Source organism: Gadus chalcogrammus, chromosome 23 (assembly GCF_026213295.1).
Source record: "Gadus chalcogrammus isolate NIFS_2021 chromosome 23, NIFS_Gcha_1.0, whole genome shotgun sequence".
Classification (NCBI taxonomy): domain Eukaryota; kingdom Metazoa; phylum Chordata; class Actinopteri; order Gadiformes; family Gadidae; genus Gadus; species Gadus chalcogrammus.
In genome coordinates, this window is record NC_079434.1 from 4,658,426 (window position 1) to 4,677,390 (window position 18,965).

Consider the following 18,965-nt stretch of genomic DNA (forward strand, 5'->3'; position numbering starts at 1 on the left):
TGTCTGGAAAGGTATTACTGGACATTATTAATCTGCCTCCACCGATCACAAACTGATGCTATTCCGCTCGGTTGTTGTTTCTCCTAGCTCTGATTGAATGATCAAAATAGTCAGTGGTGGTTACGCCTCTCCACAAGGGGCCACATGGAAGACATTTTGTAAAGTCTCCCTTTTCAGGCCCCAAAAGATCGGGCATGGTGTGGATGGGGCCACATAGAGAGATAAACATAGAGGGGCATAGAGAGACATAGAGAGACAGACGGAGACTTGGAGGGAGACATAGAGAGAAATAGAAAGACATAGAGAGAGACAGAGAGGCATAGAGGGAGACATATAATGACATAGAGGGACACAGAAAGACATAGGGGGACAAAGATGAGGCAAAGAGATAGAGAAACAAAATATATATACAAAAAGGCTGAGTGAAAATTATGTAACATACAAGAGAGAGAGGGAAAGAGAAAGAGAGTGAGAATGAGCGGGAGATGAGAGAAAGAGAGAGTGAGAGGGAGAGAGAGAGAGAGAGAGAGAGAGAGAGAGAGAGAGAGAGAGAGAGAGAGAGGTCATTACCTGTACAGCGATGTAGAGCCCAGGTATGTTGAATGTCTCAAACATTATCTCTGCCAGATACTCTCTGTTCTCTGGAGTGTTGAGCGGAGGCTCTGTCTGTGGAAGATGAAGACACACACACACACACACACACACACACACACACACACACACACACACACACACACACACACACACACACACACACACACACACACACACACACACACACACACACACACACACACACACATAACCACACACACAACCATACAAAGGCACATGCACCCACACACACAAAAACACGCATGCACGCACACACACACACATCCACACACAGACACACAAAAAAGAGTAAACACAAAAACAACACTGTTGGTTTTACTGTAAACTAATCAGAAAGAAACACACACATACAGACAGGTGTTGCCTCTCCTACCATAAGGAAGCTGTGGTCCTCTGGTTCCGCCCGAAGGTATTTGAAGATGATTTGCTCCATGAACTTCTCCATCAGATCCCAGTCTTCCACCATCCCATGCCGAATAGGCCACTAGATGTCACAGAGGGTCGATAATGTACTTTATAGTTTCACCTGCTGTCATTCTCTACAGACTGCACTGGTGTCCTCAATCAGTTGTTATCTACATGTTACCATTCACTAATCAAAGTAATTTCTACTGGCAATACCAAACAAATCTCCTGTCTCCATTGTGCTAGCCAGTGTGTGGTGAGCTTTCTGGCGCATACTGGATGCCGTGCAACCCCCAGGTGGACGCTACACACTGGAAATGGATGAGGTGTCATATCCCCCGCACACACATAAACATGCTCTCTTTGGAAAGCACTCTGGTTGCCTTGGAAAGCCCAATATAAATGCAATACAATATTATCATTAAATCCATGCCATGTAAATGTAAGGCCGACCCCTGTAATTATTAGTATAAATCTACAACTTCATTAGTGTTTTCTGGGTGTGATATACCGTTATTCTTGGTATGTGAGTTTATTCAGTCAGTGATCCATTACACCCACACACAGGACAGGATGTAGGCTACAATACATCTGACTTTCAGTTTGATGCCCCAAAGGCTTGGAATGAACCACGGGAAGTCCTGAAGGGAGATATGTTGGTACCTTTTGGTCATTTAAAATAATTTGAATGGAAAAGTTAAATTGTTTAAATGCATGTATTTTATTTTGAATTTTCGTCATTTGGAGTGCAGGAAACCATTGAAAAAGAGACCTTGGCCTCAATGGGTCTCCTAAATAAAGATCAAATGAATAGAACAGGGGCACGGCAGGGTTCTACACAGCTCCTATCCAGAGGTGGATCTATTCTACCTTGGTTGCATAGTTGGGCTTGTCGATGGCCTCGTCTCCAATGTAGAAGTCCAGGTCCTCCACCCCGCGCACAAGCCTCCTCTGAGCCTGATCCCCCACCCCAGCCGACTCTCTGATGGCTATACCTGTTAGTAGGATGCAAACAGGCCTGTTATACTCACACACACACATAGCGTGGGGAGGGGAGGGCAGGGGGGAGGGGAGGGGAGGAGAGGTGAGGGGACAGAAGGGGACAGAAGGGGGGGGGTTGAAAATGGAGGGGAGGGGAGGGGAGGGGAGGGGACAGAAGGGGGGGGGGGGGAATGGAGGGGAGGGGAGGAGGGGTATGGTGAGGGGGGGGGGGGGGAGGGGAGGGGAGGGGGGGGAGGGGAGGTGAGGGGAGGGGAGGTGAGGGCAGATGAGGGAAGAAGAGGTGAAGGAGGTATGATAAAGAGAGTTGAGGGGAGATGAGGGATGGTGAAGGGAAACGGGTGAAGCTAAGGGGATCGGGGGGGGGGGGGGGGGGTGAGATGAGATTGGGTAAAGTGGGGAGAGGTGAACGAGCTGAGATGACATAAGATGGCATACTTTGTTGATTCTGAAGGGGAACGCCGGGAACATACTGCCTTGTTTACAAAAGCAAAGACATGTAGGAAATCACTGTGTGTTGTGTTGGGTCTGTGTTGTGCATGCGTGTGTGCACTACTTACATGAGGGCATTATGAACTGAGGCTCTGTATTTCCAGCATAGCCAATCTTAGTATACCTGCAGTCAGATACATTGATTCAGTGTTAGGGTTGCTATAGTAATGGTTTCTTCCATCTAATTTGGTCATTGTACACTTTAAGTGATAATGAACTTGAGAATTGAGAACATTGCATTTAGTTTAAATGCTGACATCAGTTTGAAACCTTCACAAAACAACAGGATTATCCAGACTGAGAACGACAGGCAGACAGTGTGAGTGTGTGACCTCTGATAGGAGGTAGAGCTGCACAGAGATGTGTGTGTGTGCGTGTGTGTGTGAGAGTGTGTTTGTCATCGGAAGGCCAGGAGAGAGGAGATATTGTCCCTGATGGCTCATTTTTACATGCTCTGTGATTGAGTCATGCAGACTATGAGATACTTTTAATTGAAAGTGTTGAAAGTAGAAGTGAAGTACTGTTGATGTAGCCTACTATGCTGGACGGATGCTGTGACGGATATAATATTTTGATATTTCACTTAGATTGTATTTAATCTGAAGCACATGACACAGAAATGCATCTCAACCAAATCTTCCAAAATATGTTTGTAGGCCCTTCCAATAAATTATTCTCTAAGTACAATGCATTAAAAGGATAGGCCTTATTTTGGGAAACATTAGGTATTATATTATGAAAAAAATAACATGGTCTCTCCCTTCATAAACAGCGCCGTGACGTCAGGGGCATTCAAACTCCATCGGAGATGCAAACTGCTCCAGTAAGAGGCTAATACCAATAATGCAATAGGAAAGCACGAACACACAAAATCACAATGCATAATCAACAATGCGACTCGCATCGGCTGCAAGACGACAGACTAATATCCATTTAAAGCCTAACATGGAAAAAAAAAAAAAGCAACGCAGTCCAGTAGGCTTGCCATGCGAGTGTGTGTGTTGGTGTGAAAGTGCGTGTGCATGTCTCCCAGAGCCCAGCTGTTCCGTTATAAACAAACTGACTTACCCCGTCCCGCAGTCTATAACGCAGGGTGGCAACTGCGCCGACATGCCTGCCTCCTGGAGCCGTCCGGTCCGATGCACCGACACCCAGTGATCGACGGTCGTTAACGAGACGCCCCCGTTAAACGGATAACATGGGCTGGCATTTCAGGTAGCCTGTGCAATGGCAACGAAGAACGATATGTTTTTGTTTTTTTCTGTCTCTCTCTTTAGTAGTCAATCATTCGTCTTGGATTGTCCTTCCCTCCACAAAAAAAATTCAATACGGGCTCGGATTAGTTTCGTCTATTTATAATAGGTTTAAAAGCTTATTTGATAAACTATTAAAGCAGTCCGCTCGTTCCCCCCACGCAGTCCGAGATATTCCCCTGGTCGTTCCCGTTATGATCCGCCAGTGGGACTACTTCCCGTGTCAAAGGAACGCTGGGAAAAAATAGAAACACATTCTCACACGGCCCCGGTAACCAGAGCCCAGCGGGATGATGGAGTGAAGACGAGAGTGATGAAGAGAGTGAAGCAGCGACAGTCGTGCGCCTCTGTGCACGCGCGCTTCATGTGTATACCTACGTTTTGCACGGTCGTGCGTCTAGTGTGCGCGCGCTTGTGTGTGTGTGTGTGTGTGTGTGTGTGTGTGTGTGTGTGTGTGTGTGTGTGTGTGTGTGTGTGTGTGTGTGTGTGTGTGTGTGTGTATGTGCCTGTTTGTGCGTGTGTTTTGGGTGTCTAAGTGTGTGTGTGCGTGCGTGTGCGTGCGTGCGTGCGTGTATATGTGTGTGTGTGTGTGTGTGTGTGTGTGTGTGTGTGTGTGTGTGTGTGTGTGTGTGTGTGTGTGTGTGTGTGTGTGTCAGCTGTCATATGTACACGGCTGGCGCTTAGTATACAGTTACATGGCTACTACATTTGTAATACATTTTTTAATCTATAATATTAATTATTATTTTTCCATATTTATTATGATTCTAATATTAATTATTATCATTATTATAATATTATGTTCATGACAAACAAATAATCAGACAGACATTCATACAGGCAAATAGACAAGACATGCGAATTTGGCATTGCGCCAAATGGCAACAGATGCTGCCAGGCGTAGCTACAACAAACTTTACGGTAAGTTTCCTGAACCAGGAAGCATGATTTAAAGAGTGTTTACCTTATTGTACATCCATCGTGTTGACATCCCATGGGTGACTACAAGACAGAAACGGGTGCACAGGTAAAACGAAAAATATTTAGAATGTTTAACCAACCACCATGAACATTAGTTCTGTTGAAAAGTTATTTATTAAGCTACACTTTTTTTAAATGACCCCAAATAACCGAAAGGCACTACTTCCAGCCGTACACCAGAGACCAGAAACTTTTTAATGATAGGCCGTTAAACTCCTTTTTTAGATTAACCAAATATTGACAAACATAACGACATTCATTGACAACTTTAGCTTTTAGTTTCCAATTCTTAAAAGCGATGGTTCTATTTTGTGCAGCTTTTTGCCAGGCTAGAAGCACGTCGCTGTCTGATCGATATCGAGCCACATCTGTTCCCCAAGAACTGCGGACCTCAGTATGGTAGGGCTCACCGTCACAAACTACACATTGTCAATTCAGACAATACAGTAGTACCGATCAATCATCGGTACTACTTTAATGTAATTGATGTGTGTATATGATTGAAGCTATATGTCAATGGGATGTAGAGGGCTTTCTGGCGTCTTTCCAAAACAAACTTTGTATATCTGTTTCTCTGGAACAGGGGAGGTGGTTGAATTACATGGCTTGGAAGGGACAGGTAAGCAACTGTGGTCTAAATTGCGTGTTTTATTAAGAGATCTTTGATTCGTAGCTATACCCTATTACTTTTGTGTGTGTGTGTGTGTGTGTGTGTCTGTGTCTGTGTCTGTGTGTGTGTGTGTGTGTGTGTGTGTGTTTGTGTGTGTTCACACGTGTATCTCAAGGTAAGACAGAGCTGCTGTACCACCTGCTGTGTCGCTGCATCCTGCCTGTGGAGGCTGGAGGTATGGGTGTGGAGGTGGTGTTTGTGGACACTGACTACAGCCTGGACATGTTGCGCCTGGTCACCATACTGGAGAACAGACTGGCTGCTGGTACGCACACACACACACACACACACACACACACACACACACACACACACACACACACACACACACACACACACACACACACACACACACACACACACACACACACACACACACACACACACACAAATCTGTTCAGTTTATGTTGGTGAACTGAGATCTAATTTCACAAAGCTGTCTGTCGTTGCAATGCAATTATTATGTATTCCACCCCTGCTCTGCGTCTTTCCCTCCGGCTCTCTCTCTGCCTGTCGGTCTAGGTCGCTCTTCCAGCAGCCCAGAGGCTGAGTCCGACGTGGGGTGTTCGGACGAGGCCGCCCTGCGCACCTGTCTCTCCCGCCTCCTCGTGGTCCACTGTGGCTCTTCCTCCCAGCTGCTCCTCACCCTCCACTACCTGGAGACCTCCCTTTCCTCCCGGCCCGGCCTATCGCTGTTGCTCATCGACAGTATCTCGGCTTTCTATTGGCTGGATCGCTGCGGGGGCGGGGAAAGTGCGGCCAGACAGGAGGACAAGCTCACCAAGTGTTCAAAGTTGCTTTCTAGACTACTAAGGTGTGTGTGTGTTTAGGGTTTTATCTTCCCTTTTAGCTCAGAATGGTTACAGATGTCTATGTAGTTCACCTTATTGACGATTTATATTTCTTTTTTTCAATTCAGAGATTACAGAATCACAGTTTTCGCCACCTCGCACGCCATCAGAAGGAACTACAGAAACATTGCTACTTCTTCGTCATCCTCTTCCTCCTCCCCCTCATGTTCTGAGTATGAGCAGCCATACCTCTGTCGCCCATGGCAACGCTTGGTAACCCACAGGCTGTTGTGTTCCAGGGGTACGCCTGGAACCAACATGGCCACTGCGTGCACTGAGGAGCAGAGCCGAAGACAGGCGTTCAACGTTCGCTGCGTCTCCTTTTCCTCCTCCTCCTCCTCCTCCTCCAAAGTGACCAAGGCTCACAAGAGCAGCTCATTCTATGTGACTGACGGAGGAGTAGTGTTTGTTTAAAATTCCAGAGTCTACCTTGTTGTTTTGTTCCTGAACATAACAGCCTTGTTTTTTGTGAGTTTGTACACATATTCACTATGTATATGTGGTGTTATCTATAAAAAGCATTCTGAAGTTAATGCGTTTTATGTATGTTGTATCCGACGTTGAAACTGCTACACTGGAACTTTTCACTCTCAGAGAAAATTGCGTTTACACCTTATCTCCACCAGGGGGAACCACCTGAATCCCATCCGCACACATCACAAGTCTGGCTGGCTGGGAGCTGAGGCCTTTGAATCATGGGTTGATATTAATAATTGTGGAATTAAGGATTATTATTGTAATTAATAATAGGAGTCCTTTTCCATTTTAGGGTACACCTGTAGCTCCGTTCAGTAGTTTGGTTTTGACAACTAAAGGAAATCACTCAACAGATATCTGACAACAAGGCATTCTAATGTTTTGATGTGATATCTTCTCTTGGATAGTCCCGTTTTTCGGACTGGGTTTGTTAATATGGCATTGGTTTTACAATCCATTTATTTATACTAGCTTGTATAGGCAAAACTGTACTATGTTCCGAAATAAAGTATGTCTCACAATTTAGCTCTGAATTAATTTGTAGAAAGGATGTGCCCAGAAATGTTGTTTGAAGATTTAACAAGCACATTTCTAGTCCATCATACTCGTTACAAAATAAATATTTTCGTAGAGATACACATTCCTTCTTCTCATGTATGTGTCTCTACCTCTAATTCTTACGCGACGGTAGCCTCTGTATGTTTCTTCTGTTTCTTTGGCTGGACATATCATTTCCTCTGTACTGGACCTCAACTTCCTCTTTCCCTCTCGCTGAATCTATTTTATCAAAAATGATAATCTAACAATTCTTAAATGATGATATAGTTGTTATAATACGTCAATGGAATATAACCACGGTTCTCTGTATTTGGAGGTTGTAGGCACAATTTATTTTAGACTTAATTCCATAAAGCATGATTGAGACTGGTTGAAATTGAAATAATTTTGCATCACCCATTGGCACTGTTTGTAACCCCGTTTCACTGATACCAAAACCATTATTTTTGTTTGAAGGAAAAATTATAATAAAGAGCAGCTGATATAAGGTCTTTACCCGGTTACGACAGCAGTATGCCATTCGTTTTCAAACAGGTTATAGCAATAGGCCTATCGTACACCACTAGCTGCTCAGGGTAATGTCAGAAACATCAATCCAGATCACAATTGCAATCCTTTTGAATTCCAAATTCTGCTCCCCATAAAAACTATTTCGATTATTGGTTTATTAAGACTCTCAGTTATTCTGGGTGTTTTTAACTAAATGAACCAATTGTAAACATGTATGTCAAAGTCCGTTTTTGATCCCCTCCAGAATGCTGAAGCACTCCGTGTTTTCCGGTGTTCCGTCTGATGACAGAGAGGGTGCTTCACCCGAACGGCTTTCCAAAGCTCCCTCCGCAGGGTCAGACACACTTTTTCATAACACATTTTCACTCTGCCACTAACACAGTTCATTTCAAAAGCTAAAACTAGTAATTCAGTCCGAATTTACTACAAGCATATGTATTCTTGTCGTTCACACTAGACACATGTTTCGGCGCTCACACACAAACTAATGTTTTATCGGACCTACTTCTTCTACTATCGTTGACAGGCAGTGCTTCGGTCGATCCGAAACATGGCCTCCATGATGGAGCGTACGCTTTAACTTTAATTTTCGCGTTTTAGAGGTGAAAATCACGCTTTTTATTTCAACCTCAAGGGAATGTTTCGTCGGAAAATATTATGTCAACCCTATGAAACAAATGCTATCACTCGGAGAAGTTCGTTGCTGGAATTAAAATCGGTTTAAGTTGGCTGCAAAGCTGGAGAGGAAAAAGAGAATTGCATCAATTCCGTAAGGGTTTTTCTTTTCTCACGACACTTCTGCATGTTTATCGCTCGGTTTGCGGCTATCGGCTGTAAAATTAAATTGTAATTAATTCCAAATTAATCTGGGATGAATCCAAAGCCAGCTATCTAGACTGAATGCACTCCTTTATATTGCGCGCTAAGAGCTAGCTTGTTAGCTAATGCTAACAGAAAAGTGATCAGTCAAATTCTGGGCGGTCCACACGAACCCCCCAATATAGGAAGCTGCTACTAATGTTGTGTTGCCAAACCTTTCTATTGTGTAGTGAATTATAGTGGATTTAGTTATCTGTTTTGACGATGATTGTGAAACGTGTGTGTTAACTCATGGGTGTTTTAATATGTACTTCCACCACCAGTACGGGCATTCACACTGTAAGTAGATTCATACTATAACCCAATCCCTTCGGATGTGAGCATGCATCTTTTAGATGGACGAACCATACTATCTAGACATGAATCAAGGTACGATTACAATGCATAGCTGAAACACGTTTAGGCATCAAGCAGGCAGATGCAGCTGGGTATTACGATCGTCACCCCATTCAGTGTTTTAAAGCCATCCAACGGGGAACAAGTATAAGTGGAGATCATAAGTTGCAGATAATTTTTGATCGATTACGGCTGATGGATCAAGTCGAAGTCAACATTGCTTTCAGGACGTATGATGTGTTGTTGTCATCGAGGTGGATGATCTAGGCCGAAACACTACCAGTTCACCGCCATGCCATTGGCCGGTTGTCTGCTTACTCGGCACCTTGCTGCACGGAGGGAGCCAGTGTGGAGCAATAGTCTAGTCTAAAGGCCTCACTGGACGTTGTGTATAGAAAACAAGTGGGGTTGTTGAGACTGGGGAGAACGTTTCCCATAGCATATCAGAGTAACTGATGCTTACTGTGGAGTATGTCCGGGGTTGTTTGTTTGACGGTTGGAAAGTCCGTTTTACTGCCCTGATCTTTCACTCTTGTCTCCATTAGAACACATTTGATCAGACATGGGAAATTGGTTATGCTGCCAATTTCCACAGATAAGCTTTATTAGATTAATTATGTGTAAAGTTGTCTCTTGAGTCATTGTGCCGTGTTTAAATGACTTAGTATCACGTTATTGTATTGTTTAGTTATAGCCTACCACCTCTGGAAAGTATCTTATTTATGTTGGAGAATCACCTCATTTAGTGTTGCCTATTTAATTTGATAAAAGTGATGTGCCAAGATACACCAGGGTTGTGGCTGCTGGAAGGCCCGACGCCAGCAGAGGCCATATTTGGGTGTTCTGGGTTTATTAATTCATTGCTAGAGAGAGCTAATATAAATATGTATGTGTGTGTCTACAGACTAGAACCAATATATAGTCTAGTATTCAAATAATGATTATGTGATCTTATGCGTCTGAATATGCAAGTGGAAAAGGTAAATCAATATCTCTGCACATTTTTTAAGGTGTAGTGTATATGATTTAATGGCGTCTAGCTGTCTACCGTCTAGCTAGTAGGTTGCAATCTGCAACCAAGGTACTTCCTATGTGATGTCATTGTCTACAATGGCATCTAGTAATCAAGTGTCAAGTAATGAGGTTCAATGATAGATTCATAATTTGTATTTGGTTGAAAAACTATTGCTTGGATGGAATTAAAGAAATTATGTAGTTCATTAAAGAGTTATTTTAAAGACAAATGTTTGACAGCCAATGTGTTTATCAGAAGGAAGCTATAGAATGAGAGAATGAGTTTCTAGGAAAGGTCATTCATGCCACTCCAGTTATTTGGAAATGGTTGGGCTTACCTGAAGTCTGACATAGTATAATGCAAAGACTAGTATTAAGTGCAAAATATGTAGGCGACCAGTCCACGCCACCAACTTCTTCCACCATCTCAAAAGCTACCATCCCACAGAGCACTCCTAAAGCCGGAGTTTGCGCTATCGTGCTAGCGTCAGCTTCCCCCAACTACTAGCCAACCGCCCAGTCCTACTGCTAGTCAAACTTCTGTTCAACACCCGGCACATGCGTCTGCTTTTTCAGCCATTACCCCATACGAAAAGAAATCAAAGCGATATAAAGAAATAAACAGCACAATCCCGTACTGTATTTCTAAATATATGATGCCTGTAAGAAAGGTTGAAAAACAGGGCTTCAAGAAACTAATGAGTGTCATGGAAGCTAAGTAGGCACTACTACCTGGGCGATGATTTTTATTATTTTTTCCTCAACATCCCCTCAGCCCTACTCTCTAGCAGTTGTTAACTTATTCATTGTTGAGATGTTTGAAACCAGGCATTTGGTGTGATGGGGAATCGAAGCAGTTCTCATTTTTATTTTACTTCTGATAATAAATAATTGTATATTATAATCCATTAAACAACATCATTTTTCTTTAGGATTCTGTCATAAGGAGAATTGAGCATTGTTATAATTATTGTTGTCATGATAATTATCTATCGATTAATATTAAAAAACATATCATTTTTGGCCAATTATATAAAAGTAAAGCTACAAAATTGACGCCAGTATATATATTGCTTAGCATATGTACTTAAAATGGCCTTCAATTACATGACACTCTCAAAATCTCGAATCTTCTTCATTCCATGATGCTTATTATTATCTTCTTCAGTGTAAATGCTGTTTATATAACAATATTTTATTGAGAATATAATTTATATTCAATTGTTGCAGTTCAGTGCAGTGGCGGCCGGTGATCAAAAATGTTTATGGGGTGCAGTATGAACTGGGGGTCCCCCACAGGAAAAATAGAATTAGGTAGATTTGATTTCCTGTATTCTGGTGCAATTTGGGGATGGCCACTACCTATTACCTGCTACTCATTCAGATTCATAGCCTACATCCTGACTTGCAGGGCCTGGAAATGCTTACACTGCATACAGACCTACTTTAGTGCTATTCCACCAGTCATTGTTATTTGACCCATTGTTGTTATTCTGATATTGAGACAAATCATGATAACTATCCTATAGCGCATTTTTTTGTGAGTCTCAATGTCTATATATATATATGTCTCTGCTTGATAGACAGCAAATGCAAGCCTACATTGACGGCAACGTGGCCGGCGCCCCTGACTTGGAGGAGGGCTTTATTTCGAATGATCACCTAGCCTAGCCCAAATCATTGACGTTCAGACACATTTAAATGGTTGCTGGCAGTGGCAAGTACGGTCTATCACACAATTAAACAAGGATAAACGCTATGTATTTTTGTTGATTTTATTACGTATTATAATAGTTGATTCATAGTTTGCAGATATATTCAAGTGAATATTTCACGAGGGGCGGCGCCTTCTATTGACCCACGGCCACTGGTTCAGTGCTTAGCGCTGCTCATTTCAATGCATTGTTATCTGCGTATGATTTATAAATTATAGGGCTTTCATTTTCAACACTGCAAAAAACGTGTTTACTTGATTAGACCAGAGGTGAGAAAAAAAGTCGCCCTGTTAAACATCAACCGTCATGGCTATGATGGAACCTCACTCATGTGCGATAACTGTCTGCACACGGATTGGTTTGTAATAACTACTGGTTTTCATGTAAAACACGTTCTAAGACGCACCCTTTAATGGTTCTCTATTCTTGATGTTGGACTAATGCATTAAGACATACCTGAACAAATGTGTGAAACTTAACTTGCATGCTTTTTTATGGAAGTAGAGTTGGAGAGAAAAATAATAGTGAAAGGTTTTGACGTTTTATTTTAATATTAGTGTGCAGTGATATAGGAAGACCTGCTGAGGTCCGTGGAAGTGTCTTCCCGATAAGCAGCATTGGTGCCTTATACACTCGACTCTGTGGCTTACTGGCAAGAAATGAGGCTGATAGGATTGTGGCTCCATGCTGGCCAGCATGCTGGTCCGGTCACTAAGTGGGCCAAACAATATCTTGTAGTACCCATTCTGCCGTGACACAGAAAGTTCACCCCCCAAGAGGTTACCATAGCTATAATCTGACATTCTTTACCAATAGTAGCGGCGGTGGCATTGGTCAAGAACATTGTCTCAGCACCAGGTGAGTGCCCAAAGCTCTTCTCGTTATCTGTTAACACCTCAGCTCATTCACGTCTGCACTCACCGAGGTCCATCCTGAGTAATGCTCACGTCGTAGTCTTGTCGCTGGCTGAGATGGTTTGACCGGCTACGGCCTTGTATATACGGCCCAGTCTCTGTATGCAGACTTGTGTCACCCCTGAATTCTGTCCGCCTGCATTTGTTTTCTTGAAGCAACCTAAGTCCAATCCATGTCGGCGGGTCACAGAGCCCTTGCCGTTACTCATTCGTTCTCCATGTTGTGATTGGTCAAAATAGCCGGCTGTCACGGGGGCTGACGCGTGTGTCAGTAGTTCATTGGGTCACAGTGAGTTCAGCCACTCGCCTGTCTGCCTTTTTATAGATGTCTGGCTGGTCTGGTTGAGCCCAGTTTCACTGAGGGATGCCAAATTTTACCAATTTCCAAGGTTCTCCTCAACATTGTGTTTCAGTCTGCAGGGAGTGCGGACCATGGATTAGTTGACCCAAATACTAAATTAGTTTTAGATTAGCTCTTTGTTTTTGGCTCAGCTTTTACCGAGTGAGCTTCAACATTTAAGTGCAGCTCGTGCTGCTGCGTTCTTCAATTTGCCTCAAAATGTTACGTTTAATTCAGGTAACCTCTTCAGCAATGGATTTAAAGTTGACGCTTGCACTATTAGGGTGATTTAGAATAAATATGATCTGTTAGTTTATCCTGGCTTTGCTTTTGCATGACACAACTGCAAACTAGCTATTAAAGGTATGATGTTTCATTGCGTCCGTGTCTTTTTCCCAGAATGCCATCAGGGGCTCAGTCTCAGGAGCTTCGGGACAGGGGCCCGCCTCCTCCTGTCACTCGTGCCGGACGCAGCGCCGGATTGGCCAAGGCGGCTGCCAGCAGTCCTACCCCTGAGAAGCGGCCGCGCGGGCGACCTCGGAAAGACGGGAGTACCGGCCGCTCCGCGCTGCCGCCGACTCCACCCCCCCCAACTCCCCCGCCACAATCAAGGACAAAGTAAGTCGAAGCCCCCATCTGAACCCTCTTAGTGTATCTAGGCCTTGAGCTGACCGTACACCTCCCCTCCAATACTTCGCCCGCCTGCAGCTGAATAGCTTTTTATGTGACAACTTTTTCTCATTTATATGGAGCTTCTTCTTTTAATTAGCTTGAGTAAAACCGTTAGATGGACTGGTTTTCACCGGTCTAAATTAAACGTATATTTTTTGCAAACAATAATGTAGTCAAGACCACCATAGTGCACTTTCTGTAATTGCAGGTGACTGTTGTGTCGAATAGAGCGAGGGATTCCGTTTTAAGAGAGCAATTACATCCTCAACAACTAGCATCAAATCAGTCAGAACACATTTGTGTTAGTTGTGTAGCCATAGTACGACAACATGTACGACGACATGTATAGCCCAGAATTAACAAACACAGACAGCTTGCCAATAAATTGGTGCAGATTGTATACATTTTAAACAAAACATTCTGTTTGTTGGCCTGTCTAGGTTAACTGGTGGAGTATGGAATTAACACGGCCTGGGTAAGGGGTTCGATCTCCATGCCTAGAGTGGGCACTCACTATTGAAAGACTCATTCAATAAAAACCTCCATCAAATGGCATATAGATGCATTGCTATATTCACTTGGGGGAAGACCAAAAGGAATTGATCGTTGTGCACAATGGGTATTGCTGTAATTAAGCAGATCTAACCCCGAACCCCCCCCCACTCATTCTGACCCATACCTTCCTTAAACTCCTTAAGGCCATTACCTTTTTATCCAGAAGTGACTTTCCTCGAAAGAAATCACACTATTTCCTCTATAAACAGGGCTTCTGTTATCCCATTTCTGGAGCACATGTAAATGCGTCAATCGAATCACTGCCATAAATTGATTATTGTCAGTAATAGCTGTCCTGCTGCATGCAGACAGACTCTATTCGTTGTGCGCCGTCACCGCCGTACTATATCTGGCAGACTCCCTGGGACACTTCCACTGCTTTTACGATTCTAAAGGTTGTTCAGATATCTATCATCCCTCCAAAGAAAGTGTGCCTCTCTTTTCAGTCTTGCTTCTGCATCGTGATCTATCGTTGCTATATTCCAAGTAAAACAAGATCTTGTGCTGGGAGAAAGTTCTGTTTGCTATTTTGGGGTCTGAGTATTCCAAGTTTAATAGATCCGGCTCTGCAGTGATGCTTTTGTTCAGGAGGTTAACCCCGGCCTCTCCGGTTTGGTGTCCAGATTGTAACATCATAGGTTTGATTGGATGATAAATAAACGTATTTCTTCTCCCCCATTCTATGTTGCTCATTTAATATCGTTTCTGGATTTATCCACCTGTGTTTCATTCAGTCTGAAGGTATTGTGTTCCAAGGAGACCCTAGAACTTCATAGCCTTGCAGCAGCAGCCGCTATACTGGATGACTTATCTGCTCTCGTGTTGTTGTGGTTGTTGTTGTCGTCGATGGTAACTCTTATGAAGACGATGGGTATCCCTCTCGCGCTCAGTCAGCTGTAGAGTCAGACTGAGAGCGGTCTGCAAGGACGCGGTGGCGCGGTGTCCTCGCATTGAGCCGGCGGGATGACTCAGCCTATCTGATTCACTGCTGATAACGGCAGCACTTAGTATTTTACTCCAGTCCAGGTGAAGGGAGGTGAAGGGGTTTTAACGCGTCTCGAGTGAATGCACCAATAAGGACTTTGCACAGCTTCAAACTGATTTGGGTTGGCCTAGTAAATGTATGTATTACCTATATCATTACCACGCAAACACATGACTCATGGCAGTGTGCCACTCATGGCAGCACATATGTTTGCACGTCTGTGCTGGTGTGGTGCGCACGCAAAATGTGGATTCCATGCTTATGGTTGTTGTATTTTGCAAGAAAAAATGCTACATTCCAAGCTGCATGGCTTGTGTTCACAACAAATCTATTTAGTTAACAATCTAACGGATGTGATTCTGATTCACACACACAATATGTGTTCACACCTGCACTGCATGCATTAATCACGAAACATCATCAAACAAAACACAATGTATCAATGAGGAGGTGAGTGGTTTGGTTTCTGTCCTTGGCATGCACAAAGAGGGACCTGACTGCGTCCATGAAGCAGAGGCCACGACCTCATGTAAGGTCCTGCCTTTGTGATCGGTGGGCTGTTCTAATGAACAACCACAACCCTGTAATTCAATTCTGTTGGGTTTTCCTTTGAATCCACCGACTGAGTTTCAAGTTATGCAGCACAATTACTGTGCTCATTTTGTATGTATTGGCATCACCACCAAGTTTACGTTCTACCCCTGGGGTTGGTTCTGGCATTCATCTCGGCCACTCGGCCAGCATTCTAAAGGTCATAAGTTAAAGGTTGTGACCCACCTAGGCTCTTTGTTTCCCTTAAGGCCGACATCCCCAATAAAGCAGTGCTTAATCACTTTGTGTGGGTGTTTCGTCACATGCTGGTACACAGTCAGCAGTAGGCAACGCTTGTAGAAAAACGAGGGGCAGCATCATTTCAATAGCAATACATTTGTTCAATGAGGCTCTAGAGTCTAATTGAAGGGCATCTCAATAGCCTCAAACCATGTCACTCTTATCTGGTCTCTATTGCCTCTTTTTGCATTATCTATTGTGTTTGGTTTTTATAACATTTCTCTAATTTATTTTTTTTAGTATTTTTTTCGGTGTGTTTCAAGTCTTCAGACTCCAATATACATGCCCTTATTCGTACAGGGCCAGGGGATGTTTGTGTGGTAGCACGCTGTTATTGGAAAGGAAGTGGTTAAGTTGCATGCTGGGTAAGCAGTCGAGTGGTCCGGGGTTGGAGTGGAGGGGGATGGGAGAAGAGAGAGAGTGCACGAGAAGGAGAAAAGGAGGTGTGTGTGTGTGTGTAGTGGCTCCAGTCCAGCCAGCTACTCTAGTCCGGGTTTTAACATCGTCCCCTCCCCCAGAACTGGAACTACTTTCCACAGCACAGCTCTCAGGCCTGTCAACAAACATAACACACTCATACATACACAGACATGCAGTCGCTACATACAACTCAATCATAAACATAAGACGCACACATTCATGCATACACATAGGGAACTCATTTCTGCCTAAGCATATCTCAACGAGTCATATAATAGACATGCACTGCTTTGTCTCTTTTGTCTCTTTGTGTGTGCATGGCTGGGGCCCAATAGTAATTCTTGAAACCAATAGTGGGTCAACTGGACCACTGAAGTTGTTGGACTGTCATCATGAGTGTGTTTCCCATTCGACTTGGTTGAACAAATGCATACAGAGATTGTTTCCACTCACACCTTCATATTAACAATGCAAAATGCCATGCAAATGTATGTGGAGTACGCATGTACAGAAACACAAGCCCTCGTTGTTGCATAGTGCAGTAGTACAGTGTGTGTACGTCCATGTTTGCAAGAGAATGCATGTGTTCGCATTAACTTACAGTATGGGAGAACAATGGTTTGAGAGACAGACAGAAAGATCAGGCCAGAAATATAATTTTGAACGAGAGCGTCAAACGATATGCAAGATGGACAACAGCATCTTTGAATTGGACCGGCTCAATACTGATTCAGCTTCCGATGTCCAAGAACCACATTCATCTTGGGTTTAATTTACGCTCACGCACGATTGCAACTGATTTTGTCAACCCTGTAAATTAAGTTAAACAAAGTTAGCAAACTATCTACATAAACACATTTCTGCGTTTCTCTCCAGCCGGAGGAGTCGAAGTCGAAATCAGGATGAAGACACCCGGAGTCCAACAGCGAAGAAAACGCCACAGAAAACAGGTGTGTACTTGCGTGGCACATCTGTGTGCCTCATTCGTAAAATATGGTTGTTATGGAAACCAGCTGTTGAACTTTGCTTTATACCAACGCTGCTTTCGGTTTCCACCCTGCATCCCTCAGTTCTCGTGGATATTTTTAAAATGTGTCCCATCTATTCAAATGCAATGTTAAGCGCCCTTTCCCTCCCCCTCAGGGTTCTTTGATTTGCTGTTGTTAACTCCTGCTTGCTCTCCGCTCCACAGAGGTTAAAGAGTTGAAGCCAGTGGGCCGACGACGATCAGCTTCAAGAAAAAAATCCACCCCCGATCCCGAACCAGATCCCGATCCTGAACCAGTACCCACAGAGGACAGGCTCAGTCCACAACCAGAGCAGAACCCCACCCCTGCCCCATCGGACACTGAACGGGACTCCCCCTCCAAGGATGACCTGGCAGTGCAGAGCCCAAACCCAGACCCCGGCCCAGGGGACGCAGACAGAGCCAGCCCCATCCCTCCGCCTGTCGGCACGGAGTGTCGGCCGGACCCTGGACTAGCTTCTGATCATGGAGGAGGGCCACCGGCCGATCCTGTCCCCGCTTCCCCAGTGAACACCCCAGTCAGTAGCCCTGGTCCTAGCCTGAGAGCAGAGCCTGAACCTGGGGAACACCACCGACCCAGCCCTGACGCTAGTCACACACCGTTGGAGGATTCTCCTCATCTTTCCCCCACTCTCATGGAAGCCACATGTAATGCTACGCCGAGCGCTACGGAGGGCCCACCTAATACCAGTCCTGGCCCAATGGAGGAAGGTACCAGCCCTCAAAGTCCCAGCCCAGTGGGAGGCAGTTGTTCGGCTAGTCCTCTCCCTCTAGAGGCTAGCTGTACTGCTGGCCCTCCGCCTGTGGAAGGTACTTGTCCTCAGAGCCCTGTGCAGGATCCCTGTCCTCCTATTCCCAGCCCTGTGGAGGATCCCTCTCTTTGTAGCCTCAGTCCGGTGCAGGAACAGTGTCTTCCACAGGACGGTAGCAGCATGGTAGAGGAGCAGTGTCTTCCGCAGGGCAGTAGCCCTGTGGTGGAGGTGGAGTGCCCTCCCGGCCCCATGGTGGAGCAGTCTCCACGTAGCCCCGCCCCGGTGTTGGATCCATGCCCCTGTAGCCTGAGCCCCGTGGAGCTTACTTGTCCCGGCAGCCCCAGCTCTGTGGAGGAGGAGTACTGTCCGCACAGTCCTTTGCCTATGGAGACCACTGGGGAGAGGGATAGCCCAACGCTTCAGAGCCCTGTTCCCAGCCCTGTTCCCAGCCCTGTTCCCAGCCCTGTTCCCAGCCCTGTTCCCAGCCCTGTTCCCAGCCCTGTTCCCAGCCCTGTTCCCAGCCCTGTTCCCAGCCCCTGCCAGAGCCCGTGCCCCAGGTTGAGCTACAGTCCTGGGCAGGAGGAGGACTCTCTGTCCCCCTTGTTCCACTGTTCCCTGTCAGACGATTCTGGAGGTTCGCCGGCCCCCTCCCTCGGGCATGCCAAAAAACGGTAAGATATTACTGATTATTTATCTTCCATACCGGGCTTGATT

At 44.8% G+C, this 18,965-nt stretch overlaps 3 protein-coding genes across 5 annotated transcripts in view; 2 read left to right on the forward strand and 1 right to left on the reverse strand.

The window, feature by feature from the left end:
• actr3b (actin related protein 3B) overlaps positions 1-4,045 on the reverse strand; it is a 9,882-nt gene extending 5,837 nt beyond the window's left edge. Inside the window, exons 1-5 of one of the 3 annotated variants that reach the window (XM_056584078.1) lie at positions 3,580-4,045; positions 2,580-2,635; positions 1,891-2,015; positions 989-1,099; positions 571-666 (exon numbers count right to left, since the gene is read on the reverse strand). In XM_056584078.1, the coding sequence (XP_056440053.1) occupies positions 571-666; positions 989-1,099; positions 1,891-2,015; positions 2,580-2,635; positions 3,580-3,623 (432 nt within the window). In that variant the 5' untranslated portion in view covers positions 3,624-4,045. Of the gene's footprint in view, positions 1-570; positions 667-988; positions 1,100-1,531; positions 1,662-1,890; positions 2,016-2,579; positions 2,636-3,579 lie in introns of those variants that run through there. The other 2 variants (XM_056584079.1, XM_056584080.1) reach the window with 2 other exon arrangements.
• Positions 4,046-4,700: 655 nt separating this feature from the next.
• On the forward strand, positions 4,701-7,930 carry xrcc2 (X-ray repair complementing defective repair in Chinese hamster cells 2). The gene is made up of 6 exons (XM_056584089.1): positions 4,701-4,791; positions 5,063-5,144; positions 5,329-5,364; positions 5,531-5,680; positions 5,938-6,229; positions 6,335-7,930. The coding sequence occupies exons 1-6, from the start codon at positions 4,759-4,761 to the stop codon at positions 6,678-6,680; spliced, it is 939 nt and encodes a 312-aa protein (XP_056440064.1). The 5' UTR covers positions 4,701-4,758; the 3' UTR covers positions 6,681-7,930.
• Positions 7,931-8,110: 180 nt separating this feature from the next.
• The window catches only part of LOC130377607 (histone-lysine N-methyltransferase 2C-like), a 64,917-nt gene continuing 54,062 nt past the window's right edge, over positions 8,111-18,965 (forward strand). Inside the window, exons 1-4 of the mRNA XM_056584758.1 lie at positions 8,111-8,580; positions 13,409-13,627; positions 17,349-17,422; positions 17,665-18,922. Coding sequence (XP_056440733.1) covers positions 13,410-13,627; positions 17,349-17,422; positions 17,665-18,922 — 1,550 coding nt within the window. The 5' untranslated portion in view covers positions 8,111-8,580; position 13,409. The remainder of the gene's footprint in view (positions 8,581-13,408; positions 13,628-17,348; positions 17,423-17,664; positions 18,923-18,965) is intronic.

Bases quoted from the DNA above. Each gene is read 5' to 3' on its own strand.
- xrcc2 (XM_056584089.1), top strand. From the start codon at position 4,759: ATGGGTGACTACAAGACAGAAACGGGTGCACAG. The intron at 4,792-5,062 runs GTAAAACGAAAA...TATTTTGTGCAG, and splicing joins AGACAGAAACGGGTGCACAG to CTTTTTGCCAGGCTAGAAGC. The intron at 5,365-5,530 runs GTAAGCAACTGT...GTGTATCTCAAG, and splicing joins ACATGGCTTGGAAGGGACAG to GTAAGACAGAGCTGCTGTAC.